The 17241-nt window shown below is 45.7% G+C and overlaps 1 protein-coding gene across 1 annotated transcript; it reads left to right on the forward strand.

Annotated features, from left to right (window-relative positions):
* The first annotated feature begins 2380 nt into the window (after nt 1-2380).
* LOC107160936 (bone morphogenetic protein 15-like) lies at nt 2381-17006 on the forward strand. Its single transcript, XM_015507508.2, has 2 exons — nt 2381-2718; nt 15603-17006. The coding sequence occupies exons 1-2, from the start codon at nt 2394-2396 to the stop codon at nt 16466-16468; spliced, it is 1191 nt and encodes a 396-aa protein (XP_015362994.1). The 5' UTR covers nt 2381-2393; the 3' UTR covers nt 16469-17006.
* Nucleotides 17007-17241: the final 235 nt, after the last annotated feature.

A 17241-nucleotide genomic window follows, 5' to 3' on the forward strand; every position in this document is an offset into this window, starting at 1 on the left:
GAAAAAAAGAGAAAGGGAAAAATAGCTTCAGACGTGTAACCATAAGTAATGTGTCTAATTAGGCTTTATACAATTAGGACTTTATTTACTAAAGTCCTCACAACCATCTGTGAGTAAAATATATTATCTCCATTTCATAGGTGAGGAGACTCACTACCCAAAGAAGAAAAGAAAATTGCCTTGGAAAGGATAAATTGCTGCTAATTAGAGATAGGTTTACAACCCAAGCACAGCTATATCAAACTTACAAAGACTATGTTTAGCATCCATTGTGCCAGAAAGGCCATCCTTATAGTGGTCCGCCAAAATGAGGAACACAAAGGGGAAGAGGAGGGCCACCTAATGGATGTGTGTTCTCTAGACCTTTTAGAAAATGCAGACTTGCCAGGTGCGGTGGTACATGCCAGTAATCCCAGTGGCTCTGGAGGCTCAGGCAGGAGCATTGCAAGTTCAAAGCCAGCCTCAGCAACAGCGAAGCACTAAGCAACTCAGTGAGACCCTGTCTCTAAATAAAATACAAAATAGGGCTGGTGTTGTGGCTCAGTGGTCCAGGGCCCCTGAGTTCAATCCCTGGTACCACCCCCCCGCCAATGCAGACTTGTTCCTTTAGCCACATACATGTAACTCTAAAATCAAGGTGATATATAAACATCAATAGAATTGGTGCTGTTTAAAAAGGGATGCCCCGCAAATGTTACCAAGGCAGAACTGGAAGTCTATAATGTTACCCAGAATGCTGTTGGCATTGTTACAAATGAACCCGGGCAAGATTTTTGTCAGAGAATTAATGTGTGTATTGAGCACACCTAAAAGGTGAGATACCTTCCTGAAAGGCATCAAGGAAAATGAGGAGGAAAAGAAGGAAGCCAAAAAGTACCTGAGTTTAACTGAAATGGCAACATGCTCCACCCAGAGGAGCACACTTTGGGAGAAATAATGGGAGGAGGCTGAACTTCTGTAACTATTTTCTTTGAAGTCATGGCATAATAGGTGTAAAAAAATAAGACCTCTGGTCTGTTAAAAGAAAACAAAACCTCCATGCCTGGTGGCACATGCCTGTAATCCCAGTGGCTCAGTAGGCTGAGGCAGGAGGATCTCAAGTTTAGATCCAGCCTCAGTAACTTAGTGAGGCCCTGTCTCAAAATAAAATATCAAAAATGTCTGGGGATGTGGTTCAGTGGTTAAGCACCCCGGTTTCATCCCCAGTACCAAAACAACAACAATAACAACAAATGACCACCCGACCTCTATCATCACACACACACACACACACACACACACACAAAATCTCCAAACCAAAGTCTATGCTTTTCCATAGTCACTCACGTTGCCTGTCCATAGATATTCTTGTTTGGAGGTAAAGGCCTCCCACAAATCAGGCCAGACTGATCAACTCTTAATGCCCAGTCTTGACCTCCCATTCTACCTTTTCTCCAGAGCACCAACAAACTTGGGCAATATCAAGTCTACTCCTACCATCTATCTGCAGAATCTTGGCCTGGGGCAGCCTTAACGACAGGCCCAGCCCTGGAGGATCCTATTAAAGTGATTAGAGTAGAAGAACTCCCACAGATTCATCTTCCACTCCCTCAGGTTTCTCTGATGAAGCCCATTCAACACTCCTCATGGTAACCAGAAAATTCGAAGTTGGAGTTCTCAAATCATCTGCAAATTTAGAAAACAATCCAAAATCCCTGGTAACTCCTTGGACCCATTATGTCAGGATGGCTGGGGATGATACCAAACACCCAGAATAGTTGAAGCTCCCCTGGTGATATTCCAGTTTTCAGTCAGGATTGAGAACCCCTGGGAAGTCATCTTCTTTAAGCTCCAGCAGCTGTGCTCACAGTGATTTCCACATTTGAGTAGTCATAGAAAATCCTCAGAAAAACTCACTCAACCTACTACCCCTAGAGTGTCCACATTTGAGACTGGACCCAGGAATCTGCATTCATAACAGTCATCTCAGATATGTTCACTTTGAGTCAGCAGTAGGCCACATTTGGGAAATGCTGCCTTTAGAGGCATGGGAGTGAGTTGGTCCTTTAAGGTCTGATTGAGGGATGGCATTTACAACAGCTGTGAGGCAGAGCACCTCCCTACTCTTTCTTTCTTCCTTCTGGATGAGGTGAGGGAGGCAGTCCTTCTCCTTGACTTTGGCCTCTTAGAGAAGCGAGTGGCACGGGCACGCTGCCTTACCCACCTCCTCTTTCTGCTCATTTTGATGCTACTTTGGCCTAGGAGGTCATCTTGGGAAGCAATATAGGGCCTGCCTTTCATTCCTTGTCCCATCCTTGGTCCTGGAGCCTGGGTGTGGTTACTTGCATGAAACGAAGGGATCAGAGTCTTCAGGGTCAGGTTAGAACTCTATGCTGAACACCAAGCTTTCCAGGATGGTCGTCCCCAGCATTCTTAGAATACTTCTTTGGGGACTGGTGCTTTCAATAGAACATGGGGTCCAAATGAAAATGGTAGACCATTCTTCTGTCAACCCCCTGCCCACTGAAACCCCTCCCTTGTCACTGTTTTGGGAGCTGGTAGAAGCTCCAGAGAAGCAGCAGAGGGAGCCACAGCTCAGAGGGTATCCTCTACAGTACATGCTGGAGTTGTACCAGCGTTCAGCTGACCCCGATGGACGTCCTAGGGAGAATCGCACCATTGGAGCCACCATGGTGAGGCTGGTGAGGCCTTTGGCCCATGTAACAAGGCCTAGAAAAGGTGAGTTCTTGTGTGCCCATTCTACCCTAGCGTTGGGAGAAGGACGGAAGAGTGTGGAGAACAAGGAATCGGAGTTTACTGTCAGACCTCAATGCCTGGTGCACATAGGCATGGCTTCATTTTCTTTTTTCTTTATTTTGGTGCTGGAGATTGGACCCCAGGGTGCCCTACAACCAAATCAGTCTCCATACCTTTTTAGGGGGTGGGGGAGTACCAGGGATTGAACTCTGAGCCACATCCCCAGCCCTATTTTGTATTTAAATTGGAGACAGAGTCTCACTGAGTTGCTTAGCGACTCTCCATTGCTGGCTTTGAACTTGTCATCCTCCTGCCTCAGCCTCCCAAACTGCTGGGATTATAGGCGTGCAACACCACGCCAGGTCCCAGCCCATTTTATTTTATTTAAAAATTTATTGATTTATTTTTTGGTACTGGGGATTGAACCCAAAGGTGCTTAAGTGTTATACCAATACCACGATCCTCAAATAACTTGCAGATCACAAATTGCCATTCCAATTAAGCCTTTATTGTTGGCCAGTGGGGTGGACACTCAACCCTAAAAGTGAAATAGTCAGAGTGGCGCACCCCCTTTGGTTTGGCCTCATATTTAAGCCAAAAAACTACAAAAGGGACATTTGGGGGTTTAGCCAATGCAAGCAAGCCAAGTTACAGAAGCGGGAGATTGCAGTCAGGTGGTGGGAGGCTTAGCTAATCAAAATAAGCCCAGTTACCCAGTTACAGAAATAGGATCCCAGATCCCCCAGTTACAGAAACAGAGCCCAGTTAGATAGTTCCGTGTTCTTGAGGGTTTCCACAACAAAAGGAAAAAAAGAAAAGGAAAACTTGCCCCAGTCGTGACCTTTCTGGTTGGCATGGCTGTTTCACAAAAAGAAGTTTCTAAACAAAATGGAGTCACTATAGTCAAGACTTCTGTCTCATCATATTAGCTCTGAGCCCCATTCCCAGCCCTTTTTCATACTTTATTTAGAGACAGGGCCTTGCTGAGTTGCTTAGAGCCTTGCTAAATTGCGGAAGCTGGCTTTGAACTTGCAGTCCTCCAGGCCCAGGCTCTGGAGCTGCTGCAATTACAGGCATGCGCTACCACACTTGGCTGATTTTTAAATTTTGAGTCAGGGTTTTACTAATCTGCTGAGTGTCTTGCTAAGTGGCTTGGGCTGGCCTGAAACTTCTGATACTCCTGTCTCTGCCTCTGGAGTCACTGGGATTACAGATATGTACCACCATGCCCTGGTTTTCAAGGGACGGCAAGCTCAGGAAAGTTGGCTCCAAGCCTGTTTTCCTTTGGGGACCCTGCTTAAGAGCAGATAGCTTGGGGCCTACTTTCCAGTCTCCATGACAACTGAGTAATGTGTTAGCCACTTTCTTTCATAAAAATCTTATTGCTTGTTACCTCTAAAAATTGGAATTGAGTTGCATTTTTGTGGAGGGCTGTTTATGTGGTGGTTTGTAAGGTCAGGCAATGGCGACCAAAAGGAGGCAGATTTAAAAAGCCTGCTGAATGAGGATTTATTGAGATTTTGCTCCTGGGAAGGACCCTCAGACCAACAAGATGGGTCTGAGGAGAAGTGCATGGGGCTGGACAGGACTGGAATTTTTTATTGGGCTTAGGGCAGGAAGGGAGGGCTTGGGACAGGAAAAGGGGTTTTTTTAGAGTCCATTGTCCTCCTGGGGTTGGTTGCAGGAGCTGGCTAAGATCCAGAATTGGCCAGGAAACCCCACTGATTGACAGGTTCTGTCAGCACTTGATTGGTGGTTCTTTCTCGCCTGAGGGTTGCTTGGTGCTTTGTTCTGTAATCGCCTCAAACCAACCTAATGGTTTGCTCTTAGAAGGAAAATAGTACAGGATGCTGTGTTGGAGACTTCTAAGGCCTCAGAAAGGGTGAGAGAAGCTAACCCCTGAGGATATGTGAGTATCTGCTGATACCACCGGTTATGGATAATGAGTCCTGCTTCCTCACATGTTGAAGTTTGAACATTAGAGAAGCAAGCCGAGGGAAGCATATGCAAGAGGGCTTATTTGAAAAGGACTAAGGAAGACTTTTCCTGGGAGTGAGAAGGGGGCCATAGCTGGTATCCTGCTATCCCAGGAAGCGAGGTGTTGTGCCCTTTTTATATGTCCTAGGCTCCCTTTGTTCTCCTGCCCTCTTCCCGTCTTTCTCCTTCCTGTGTATGTGACTAGGCATTTGACTAGGCCTAGCAAATGCTTGGTGGGATGGCCAGATGGTGGGAAACTGGTGGGCTGAAGGGGAAATGACAGGATGGAGCAGCCAAGGACACATTAATTAACAACCTTACACCTTCCTATAGGGATGGGCAATTCCTGGGACATGTTACCTTAGCAACAGGTTGGAGCAGGGGGAGTTCTTGATAAGGCTGGAGGGAGGGCTCTGAAGGAATTAACATTTTAATCCCTCAGGGGACAGTCCCCAATTTCCTGGGACTCACTCAAAATTGGCCTGACTTGATCTGACTTGACTCAATTTACCTATCTATACTGACTGTTGAATTCTGGCTTCACTGTTACACTTAATTAATGACAGCTACTACCAGCTGTAGTTATGGGGCAATGGACAATTTTAGAGACAAGAAAACTATGGCATGGAGAGAGAAAGCAACTAGCAAGTGTCACACAGTGGGTGGCAAAGATGGAATTTGAGCTCAAGTCTGATTCCAAAATCTGTCTATAACTTTGTAAATCTTTAAATGCAGTATCCCAACAGGCCAAGAAGTTCTCCTATTTGGGCCATTCTGCTACTTTGAGATTTTTGGCACCAAATATGCTTTGAGATTGTCTTTCTCCCCATCATACTCAATTCTACTTCAAACATCTGCATTAGACACTCTTCCAGGACAGCAGCAGGTGTGCAGGGTTCTCCAGGGAATGTAGGCAGCCATCAACTTCAAGGAACTCTTGAGAACCTGATGAGATTAACCTGGGGTTTTTCACTAGTCTCCAATGACAATGGACAGAATTCGCACTCTCCTTCCAAGTAAAACAACCAATACTCTCCTAGCTATCTCTTACCATGGGCTTTTTGTGTGTCAGGCATTGCAGAAGATGCTGTACAAAACTATCGCCCTTAATCCTTGCCATTACCAGATGAGGTTGGTACTTATTAACATAAACATTTTATAGATGAAGAAACTGAGGCTCAGTAACTTCGCTAATGTTACACAGCTAGTAATTGTTAGTCAGGGGTCAAACCTAGGCTCTTGGGCCCCAGAGCCGGTGCTTTTAATCACCATGCTGTGCTAAATTCCTAATAGATTTTAATTGAGCACTAGGCACTATATCTGGGTTGGGTATATGTGGGCAAATAACTATCCCTGATTTCTAGGAGCTTCTAGTCATAATGACAGGCCAAAGGTGCAACTTATGCAGTCGAGGGGGAGAAATAAAGAATGTCCATGCGTTTCTGCCCTTTTTCACTCAAATCACTCAATACAATTTCACTCTATAGGTTCTTAAGAAAATGAAAATCCTTAATGCTAGGCATTGCAATACAGAAATCAATTCACAGCAAACAATTCTAGATTAATTCTAAGTACTGCAAACACACTTATTCATAACAGGTTCATGACAGACATTCCCTCTGCATGCTAAGTGTGAGGTCAGGCAATGGGTGGCGACCAAAGGAGGCAGATTTAAAAGGCTGCTGAAGGAGGCTTTATTGAGACTCACTCCTGGGTGGAACTTGATCAGACCCACAGAATGGACAGGAGAAGGGTATGAGGAGAAACCGCGTGGGGGCAGGACTGGAATTTTATAAAGCTTATGGCAGGAGGAGAAGGGCTTGGGACAGAAAAAGGTGTTTTTAGAGTCCCTTATCCCACTGGAGTTGGTCTGGAGAACTGGCTGAGACCAGGATTGGTTGGGAGACCCTGCTGATTGACAGGTATTAGCTAGGAGATCCCACTGATTGACGACTGATTGATGATTCTTTCCAGTGCTTAGGCTGCTTGGTGCTTTGTTCTTAAGTCACCACCACTGACCTGACATCCGGACTTTTTTGATGTAGGGCTGCGAATTTCATCTGGATACTTTCTGCTGGCTTAGGGGAGTGGAGGAGGGGGGAGGGGAAGGGGAGTGGCTTGGGTGTTGGTTCCTTAGGAAGGCAACTGTAGGGGTGTAGTATCATCTGGTTGTAGGTCACTTTGGCAATTTCATCTATGCACTTTGGAGAGAACCTGAGGAGGCAGGGAGCAAACATTAATAGAAGTCCTATTACTAATATAGGGGTGAGAATGGGAGCCAGCCACATAATGAGGGTTGAGTTTAGCCAGCCTGACCAAGGGTCATTTGATTGTTGCTGTTTAAGCTTTTCATCCAAACAACAACAGAGGGTGTTGACATTCTTTTCGACCAATTCAGTTTCATTGATATAGTAGCAGCATTCTTGGTTCAGGAATAGCCGGGTTCCTCCTTTGTCTGCTGTCAGATCTAGGGCTCCAAGGTTCTGTAATGAAACTTGGGCGATGGATGTTATTTGCCTTTGTAGGGAAGCCAGGGATGCAGCCAACACTCTACTGCTTCCCAAAGTTGTTGTTCAAGCTTCTGAGTAGTGGTTACTGTATAACCAAGTCCTCCTACCCCCAGTTTGGAAGCAGCAAGGGAGAAGGCCAGGGAGAGTCCAACTACTACTGCTAGAAAGACAGCCCGCCTTGTCCTTGAAAGGGAGGTAGCAACAAGCCATGTTAATTCAGCCTCACTGTACAGAGTTAATTGAGGGACCAAGGTGGAAGGAACACAAAAAGCAAAGGGCGTGTTGAGGCTTAGATTTTTTTTTTTGTTGTTGTTAGGGCACCATTGCACCAGAAAAAGAACCCCAGTAGAGCAAAGGTTGGGGAAGAAATTCGAACCATCTGGTCACAGGGTGCTGAACCAGAGGAAGTGTAGCATCAAGGGAAATTTCCTGATGAATTACAAACAATAAGTACTTCCTCAAAGGCTGGAGAGGGGGGTCCGTGGGGTCTAGTTGAGGTATGGAGAGGAAGATCAATGGGAATTACAGTTAATGGAGTATGATCCAAAGCTGTGCAGAAGAAACAGCATGAAATGTTATTAACTTTGGATAAATTGAGAAGCTGAAGGCCCTGATGTATTAGGGCCATCCATGAGTAAGGCTCAGCTTTGGGATGGGCAACTGCATCCAGCTCGTGTTGGAGTTCTTCTCTTACTCCTGGGTGGTTATGTGAATTTGAGGGAACACTTGTATATAAGCTCTCAATATTCTGATAGAGGCTGAGGGGTGCTTGGCAAAACCCCCCAAACAGAATTTACCATCAACACCCAAAGCCCACTTCGGGTCCCATGAGTTAATTTGGTGTATGCTTGATTCTCATAGCAAGGCTTATCTAGGAAGTGTTTCTTGCATGAATTATAAGGACACCTGCCATAGGTGTCAGGCCAGCACTTACAAGATTCCTCAGTTTGGTCTGCTATGAAGCATAGTGTTGCTAAACATAAGTGGGACGAGGTAGCAATCCAGTAATGTTAAGGGTGACCACCCGATTGCAGCCAGTGGAAGGGCAATCACCTTGACCCATAAACTGAGAGTGGGTGGAGCCATCCTGCTGCCATGTGGCTTGGATATAGAAGCACCATCTGTGGGTTGGGATAGAAGCTTGAGAGAGATTATAATGATTAGTAAAAGAAGGAGAGGGTTGGTGAGAAGTCGTGAGTTTCGTGGGCCTCAGCATGGTGGAAGTCCAGGACTGGACGTTTGGAACAGTGCTTTTCTAAGGTGAGAGACATGGTACCAGGGGGAGTGGCCCAAAAGCTTGGCCACTGTTGGGGTAGTAATTATGACTGTATGGTGTCCCTGTCCAGCGAGGTTCCAATGATTGAGGATGCAGCTGTCAAAGTAAGATTCACCTGGTTGAAGAGGGTTCGATTGAGTACCTGGTTGTGCTGGGATTGAGGTAATGGATGGCGCAAGAAGGCACTGGTCTGCATGCTCCCTTAGGAGTTTGTGTAGAAGTATGAGATAGGGCAGGTAGGACACAGGGGAGGAGCAGTGATTGGAAAGACGTGGTTGATTAAGAAAGGGTGACCATAGAGTAGCTCAAAAGGACTAAGGCCTAAAGGGGCTCGAGGCCAGGGTTGCCCGAATTTGGGTGAGGGCCAATGGCAGGAGATTGGGCCAGGACAACCTGAGTTCAATAGCAAGTTTAGTGAGATAAGCCTTGAGAATGCCATTAGCTCTGTCAACCTTACCTGAGGATGGGGGTCAGTAGGGGATGCAGAGCTCCCAAGTGATGCTGAGGCCTTTGGAAACTAGTTGAACAACCTGAGAAGTGAAGTCCGGACTGTTGTCTGACTGAATGGAGGCAGGAAGTCCAAACCTGTAAATGATCTGCTCAATGAGGATGGAGGTGATGGTGTCAGCAATTTCCCTTGAGGTAGGGAAGGCTTCTATCCAACTATAAGAGAGTGCTATCCCAAGCCACAAGCAGTTAGATTCTGTGCCAAGGCTTGCCCAAAGAGGTGGGGACTGTTCCTGAAGCCTTGGAGTAGGACTGTCCATGTCGCCTGTTCAGACCTCAAGGATGTAGGGTCTTACCATGTGAAGGCAAAGAGGTAATAAGAGTCCGAATGGAGAAGCACTATAAAGAAGGCATCTTTAAGATCCAGGACAGTAAAGTGAGTGGTTGAAGGGAAGATATGAGAAGAAAGAGTGTGAGGGTTGGCAATCACTGGGGGTGGATGGGAATATCCGCCTCATTAATTAGGTGGAAATCCTGGACTAAGCCATAGGCTCCTGAGGGTTTGCATACCTGCAGTATGGGAATGTTGCAGGGGAAGTCAGTAAGGATTAAAAGTCCCTGGGCGAATAGCTGGTCTATGATGGGTTTAAGTCCCTCCCTGTGGGTTTTGGAGATGGGAAATTGGGGTTGCAAAGAAAATATAGTTTGTGGTTTCAGCTGGATGTGGACTGGCTTGTGGTGAAAGGTTATGACCAACTTGGAGATGTCCCAGACCTGGGGATGACTAGGTCAGGGGGCAATGGCACAGTAGGTACTGTTGGGTTATTAGGGTAAGGATTAGAGGCAGAAGGAGATGGGTGGTAGTATTCTTGGGGTACAGTTGGGGGTACCTCCTAGTAATTGGAGAACATCTCTGCCTAGGAGAGGAACCGGACAGGATGGAATGACCAGAAAAGAGTGTGAATGGGTGTCCCTCCAGGGCACAGGCCAGCATAGCAGTTCGGTTTGGGGAGGAGGGTTTGCCATCAATCCCCATAACTGAGACCTGGGAATGAGACAGAGGCTCAGAGTGGGCAGGCAAGACAGAATAGGTAGCCCCCATGTCCACAAGAAATGTTATGGACTTACCCGCTGCCTGGAGAGTTACCCTGGGCACGGTGAGCGTGATGGGGGTCGTGGAGTCTGGGCTTCTTCAGTCTTCTGTGAAACCCAATATTTCAAGAGAAGAGATGGCCTGGCGGGTCATACCCCTGTGTAGAGGCACCAAGGAAGGGCCAGCAATGGGGCAGTCACTCTTCCAATGTCCTGTCTGCTTACAGGTAGGGCATGGCCTGGAAGGAGGCCATGAGTTTGGGCATTGGCAAGCCCAGTGACCTTCACATCCACATTGGAAGCAAGCCCCTGGCAGAGAGGAATGCTAGATCCCCCGTGAAGCTCTCGCTTGAGCTATAGGCCTCAGGGCCACTGCCAAGGCCTGGGTTTGAAGTGTTACCTTTTTCTGCAATGGAGCCTGCTTTAAAGGCCATTCTCACCAGATCTCAAATAGGTGTCTGAGGGCCCTCCTCAGCTTGTTTGAGCTTTTGACTAATATCATGAGCCGATTGAGTAATGAAATGGGTTGCTAACACTGTAGCCTTGGTGGGAGACTCATGATCCAGCTTAGTATATTTGGTGAGGGCCTCTGTAAGGTGGTAGAGAAATAAGGCTGGATTTTCATCTGGATTCTGGGTGATTAATCTCAGCTTATTAAAGTTAACCACCTTATTGGAAACTGCCTGCATGCCCGCTATAAGGTATTGGACCATGCAAGCACAGTGACGGCAACCTTGTTGGCCATCTTGATAGTCCCAGTTGGGTTGGGTTAAGGGAATGGCTGCTTCACCCTTGGGGAGAGTCATATCTATTAAGTAAATTTGATCAGCATGATCTCCTGCAGCCTGCTGGATGCAGGCTCACTCATTGAGGGGTAAGGGTGGAGGACAGAATGACATAGAGGTCATGCCAGGTAAGATCCTAAGTCTGGGGGAATTATCAGAAGTCCTTAATATAAGTAGGAGAGTCAGCAGAGAAGGACCCAAGGCACTTTTTAATTTGGGGAAGATCTTGAAGTGAAAATGGGTTGTGCATTCAAATGATCCCTTCAGCACCAGTCATTTCCCTGAGAGGACAAAGGAGTTGGGTTAGCTGGTGGGATCACCTGGTGGGATCTGGTGTNACCCACAGAATAGACAGGAGAAGGGTATGAGGAGAAACGGCATGGGGGCTCTACAGGACTGGAATTTTATAAAGCTTATGGCAGGAGGGGAAGGACTTGGGACAGGAAAAGGTGTTTTTAGAGTCCCTTGTCCCACTGGAGATGGTCAGGGGAACTGGCTGAGACCAGGATTGGTCAGGAGATCCCGCTGATTGACAGGTGTTTCCATTGGTGCCTCATTGGTGTTTCTTTCCGGTGCTCAGGTTTCTTGGTTCTTTGTTCCTAAGTCACCGCCACTGACCTGACACTAACCTCAAGTGTCAGATCAAAAGTCTCAAACCTTAAGCTTTAAGACCAGCGGAGGCACACTCACTCAGACCATGGTGATCAGATCAGGAACCAAGGCAGGCTTCTCCTGGGGTGGAGCTGGCAGCCAGTTTAGGAGAGAGTCCTAGGGAGAAGTTGCAGCTCTGGCAGCCAGTTTAGGAGAGAGTCCTAGGGAGAAGTTGCAGCTCTCACCAGGGTCAAGATGTGGCTGTAGAGTTTGAGAGCATGAGGAAGAGGCAGAAGATCAGGCAATCCATGAAAAGAGTTGGGATGTCAGTCCAGGTTCTCATGAGGCTCTCCAGTGTGAGGGCCTCAGTGCGGGCTGGCTGAATGTCTGTTCATTTGCTCCACCATTTATACTAAATTTTGGGGCTTCTGACCACCCTTTCAATCCCTATCAGCTGTCACCGAATTTCTCAGTGATGTCATTTGCCCTGGGGTTAAAGCATCTAGTTTGTGGTCCCCATCCTGATTTTTCTTGCTTCTCCCCCTTATTGGGATGAGGACAACATGACAGAGACTTCACTCTGAGCTTCTCAGGGTGGGGAGAAATGACTTGTTTGGGCCCGAGGGCCATACTTGAAGGCTCTGTAGGTGTGCCTGGTAAGACTGCAGGTTTCAAACTGGAATTTTAAAATGCAGTTGCTTAGGCTAAGGCCTAAGGCCATCCTTGCACTAGTATAATAGAATAGGTAGATAATGTTATAAGTGCTTAGAAAAGGATAAGCAATTGGGATCCCAGGACTCCAGAGAAGAAATGGCTCAGGCCAGGGGATATAATGCAGTAGGTAGAGTGTTTGCCTCAGATGCACAATGCCTTGGGTTCAATCCCCAGCACCCCCCTCCCCACACACACACGGCTAACTGTTTGGAGCAGAGAAAGGGAAGCAGAAATAATGCTGGAAAGCCTCACTGAGAAGGTAATATTTAAGCTGGCATTTGGGAAAGGAAGAGTAAGGAGCCTATTACATTGGCAGAGAAGTTCATCCTGATTTAGGAAAGAGAAAATAACTTGGTGTGGGTGGAAATTCACTCAACAAATATTTATTCTGCACCTACTGAGGGCTGAGCATGAAAATGTGATTAAGACAGGCAAAGCTACTAGCTTGGAGCACGTGTTCTGGTGGGGAGATAAATGTGCAAACAGTTAAGTTGCAAATTGTGGCAAATGCTGTCAAATGATGAACTAGGTTATGATTGAGAATAGCAATGAAGTCGTCTCTTTCCGTGGGGTTATGTGAAGGTACCTTTGAAGAGGGAACCTTTGAGCGGAGGCCAGTTAAGAAGGGAGACATGACAAGAGTGGAGAGACAGCTGACTTAGGTTTAAGGAACTAGGTGCGAAGGCCTAGGGGGTGGAAGGAAGGATGTCCTATTTGTGGCTGGAGTCTAGAGAGCACTGCAGGGAATATGGCAAGATATGAGGCTGGTGAGAGGTGGGGTCTCAGAAGCCTTGGGGAGGGCCCCAGATTCCATTCCTAACTGCAGCACAAAGCAGACCAAGTCAAGTTTGTACTGATACTGTGAGGCTGAGAAGGAGGATGCCAACAATTAGGCACATATCCCAGGCTGACTATGAAGCATACTGGTATCTTAGAGCCTCTCTGGAAAGGATCCAGAAGCAAATGACAGATTCAGTCACAGGGGATGTATGAGTCCTTCCTTTCCCTGAAAAGTTCTGAGCAGACCCTTCCTGGCTCTGATCCTCAGCAACCCCACCCTGCTTCAGGAAACAGGTGAGGTCAAGGTCTGAAAGGAAAGGGCAGTTCCTCACTAGACAGCCTGTTAGAGGTTTGGGTTGGGTTCCTTTTCAGGCAGGGTGGAATGGGTGTATGGGTTGGCCTCTAGGAAAGTTTATTGTTAAGACGGGAGTGTGGAATAACATAAGAAAGCAAACACAGGTCTGACTTGGGCCTGTGTGAATGATGGCTAGTGAGTGCCCCAATCCTGAGGGTGTGTTTAGCATGAGTTAGAATACAAACTTTTAGAAGTACTCTGGAACATCAAAATATTAAAGAGTTCTGTTTAATCCCCAGCACTATTACAATCCAAGACTTGTGGATTCAGTGGCGGAGCAAGGTTAGATTGCCGCAGTCCGGCTGCAGCAAAATAACCGGGGGGTGACGAGCAACTTGTGTACATTGATACAGCAGGAGTGGAAGCCCTTTATTGTAGGACCAGAGGGATATTTATACATTCCACACAGCTTATCTTAATTAGCATAAACTAGATACAGCAGTCAACCAATAAGGAATCTCCACACTTAATGGCTCGCTGGCGTTACTTCACAAACCACTCCCTCTGGCAAAATGCCAGTCGCCATCCAGACTTGTTTACAGACTCTTACATTAGATGAATAATACATAAATTAATGTGGAAATACTTACTCAGATATTTGTAAGGAGAGAGAAGACCTTTTCCTGAGATGACTGGTTTTGTAGTCTTTGCTCTTGACCTTTACCAGGAGGGGGAGGAGCACAAGTTGGGAACTCTGCAGGCCCAGCCTTCCTACCCTTTGGCCACTGGGTGTCAGCACAACAGTTTGGATTAAATCTCTCAATTGCTAAGGGGCATGTAGTTTTTAATAGATTTGCCAGCAAACAAAATATTGGTGATCAAGGCCTTGTTGAGATGGTATTTAGAGAAGTGAGGGTAAAATGAATGGGGAAAATGGAGAGCCATTTCTGGAAAGGAATGGAAAAGGGAGAGATGGGGAGTTAAAGGAGAAATGGCCAAAAGATACTCAAGAAGCAATTAAAAAAAAAAGCTTCTTGTCGTTGTAGATGGACAGAATGCCTCTATTTTATTTATTTTTATATGGTGCTGAGGTTCAAATCCAGTGCCTCTCACATGCTAGGCAAACACTCTGCCACTGAGCTACCGCCCCAGCCCAAGAAGCAATTCTTGAAGTTGTTGAAAGACGGAAATGGCAAAAATAGCTGTCCCTACTAGTGACATAATTATTTTGTGGTGCCTTGGTCCTGGATTTAAAACAATGACAGAATAGCACCCAATACTGAATTGTTGCCCCAAACCTGTATCTGTATAGTAATGTGAAATAAGGACTCCTTTTAAAATATTTTAAACTCTTATTTTTAGTTACACATGACAGTAGACTATGTTTTGGCAGAATATATATACATGAAGTATAACTTATTCTATTTAGGATCCAACTTTTGTGTGGAGTTTTTCTGGTCGTGTGTACAAATACAAGGCTAGGAAAGTTATGGCCAAGTTTCTACTGTCTTTCCTATTTCCCCCCCTCCCTTCCTTCCCCTTTGTCCAATCCAATGGATTTCTATTGTTCCCCTCCCCAACCTCCCTGTGGGTTAGCAATCAGAGCCAATCCCAAGAAATGAAAGGCCACATATTTTCTCTGAAATAAGGACCCTTAATCCATGTATGTTTCAACATGTCTTTTGGTCACCTTATTAGTCAATAATATAATTGATCTTCTAAACTCTTCTATGCTTCCCCCCAAGTCTAGAACTGTAAAGTGATCTAAAAGTGAGACAAAATTACTTTCTTTAGTGCTTTATTTTTAATTTATATTGGTGCACTATAGTTATACATAATAGATTAATTATGACACATTTTACATGGACATGACATAATTTGATCAATTTCATTCACAGTATTTCCTTTTCCCTTACCTCCTCCCTCTCCTGACCAACTTCTTGGCCACTGGTACAGTTTCTTTTCTTAATTGCAACCAGCTTGAGTTCAAATTTTAACTTTACCATATACTGGCTATGTGTCCTTCATGGTTTTGGTTTCTATGGTGCTGGGATTGAACCCAGGGCCTTACATATGCTAGGCAAAAGTGCTCTCACCACTGAGATACATCCAGCACTTGGGTGTGTGTCCTTGACATAGCTTCTGTGAGCCTCAATTTTCTTGTCTGCAAAATGGGAATAATAAGTCTCTCATAAGACCATTGAAGATTCAAGAGTTTATAAATATAAAACATCTAGTACATTTGCAAGTGTTCAACAAATGATATATATTATTACCTTGAGTTAATTTCAGGGCTGATTACAGCTGTGTTTCTCTTGTACTGTTTTGTAAAGGATTTTCAGGCTTGGTATTCAGGCAAGACACTAATCCCCTGACCCTGTTCTGTCTTATGTGTACAGGTTCCTGGCATATGCAAACCCTGGACTTTCCTCTCGGACTAAAGCGGGAAGTGTACCAACTAGTCAGAGCCACTGTGGTTTATTGTCAACAACTCCACCTAGCTCACTTTAATTTATCCTGCCATGTGGAGCCCCGGGCCCCACAAAGCCCAACCAACCACTTTCCTTCAGGAAGAAATTCCTCAAAGCCTTCTCTGACATCTAAAGCCTGGACAGAGATGGACATCACACAACACATTCTGCAGACACTCTGGAATCACAAGCATCCCAGGGTCCTAAGACTCCGCTTTATGTGTCGGCAGCAAAAAGGTAGCATAGTTCCTGGGATCCAGTGGAATGGCACTTCACCTTTGGACACTGCGTTTGTGCTACTCTATTTCAATGACACTCATAAAAGTGGCCAGAAGGCTAAACTTCCCAGTGGACTAGAGGAAATATTAGAAGGGGAATCTTCTCTTTTGAGGAGGGTCCGGCAAGTAGGCAGCATCCTGTCTAGGGTTTCTGACTCTTCCCAGAAACAATATGGGTCTGCAAATAATCAGTCTGCAAATAATCAGTGTTCCCTTCATTCTTTTAAAGTCACCTTCCAGCAGCTGGGCTGGGATCATTGGATCATTGCTCCTCATCACTATACCCCAAACTACTGTAAGGGATCCTGTCCTTGGGTACTACACCGTGGTCTCAATTCCCCCAATCATGCCGTCATTCAAAACCTTGTCAATGAATTGGTGAACAAGAATATTCCCCGCCCCTCCTGTGTCCCTTATCAGTATGCTCCCATGAGCATCCTTCTGATTGAGGAAACTGGGAATATTCAGTATAAGGAGTTTGAGGGTATGATTGCTCAGTCTTGTACATGTAGATAATGGCACAGGAACAGCTAGCTCAGGTTGCCCATGTAATTGGAGAATGACTGGAAATATCAGTGTGAAAGATGTACGTGACCTTAAATCTATAGGTCCTATCCCTTGCCCTAAGTATTGTTTCTTTAGTCTCTTCCCCCATTTGTAATCTATTCAGTTGATAAGAACTGTGCTGATACCCATTTGATCTAGTCAAATTTGGTCACTAGAACAAATCTGACCACTACTATTGGCCAGCACAATTGGACCACCAGTTAGAGCCCTTATTGCTTGGGTAAGATGGTCCTTTGGAGATGTTCTCTATATTTTGTCATTTTTATTGTGACTTTTTCAAGTCACTGGAAGCTGATAGAAGTTTATAAAGTATCCCACCAAAGCCTGGGAAAGGTGGACTTTTGCTAGTGTTCAGCTTCTAAGGCTCTGGAAGATTTGGAGTGGTATTAGTAGCCTGAGATTTTTGTACCCTCTTCCTCCCCTCCTGTCTCCTGTTACATGTCTCCTATCCAGACTGTCTGCTTCTATGCTCCTTCCACCTTCTAATTCTTGGACTTGAGAACTTTGTAGGTAACCGTCTTTATAGGAATCTTCATGTAAACGTGTACGGCTTTTCCTCTCGGCCTCTGCATCTGGGAAAAGGCCCACAGGGAAGCAGCACCATGGAGTTGTCTGAGATGGCAAGTGCTTGAAAACAACCAGCATTTGTGGTAAAGAGGAGAAGAGCTGTCATTGCTGATTAGGATGAGGGAGATATTTCAAACTTTCTATGGAGCAGTAGG

Source organism: Marmota marmota, unplaced genomic scaffold (assembly GCF_001458135.2).
Source record: "Marmota marmota marmota unplaced genomic scaffold, marMar, whole genome shotgun sequence".
Classification (NCBI taxonomy): Eukaryota; Metazoa; Chordata; class Mammalia; order Rodentia; family Sciuridae; genus Marmota; species Marmota marmota.

Excerpts from the sequence above, each read along its gene's own strand:
- LOC107160936 (XM_015507508.2), top strand. The coding sequence starts at position 2,394 with ATGGTCGTCCCCAGCATTCTTAGAATACTTCTTTGGGGACTGGTGCTT. Across the intron at positions 2,719-15,602 it reads TGTAACAAGGCCTAGAAAAG|GTTCCTGGCATATGCAAACC; the intron begins GTGAGTTCTTGT and ends TTATGTGTACAG.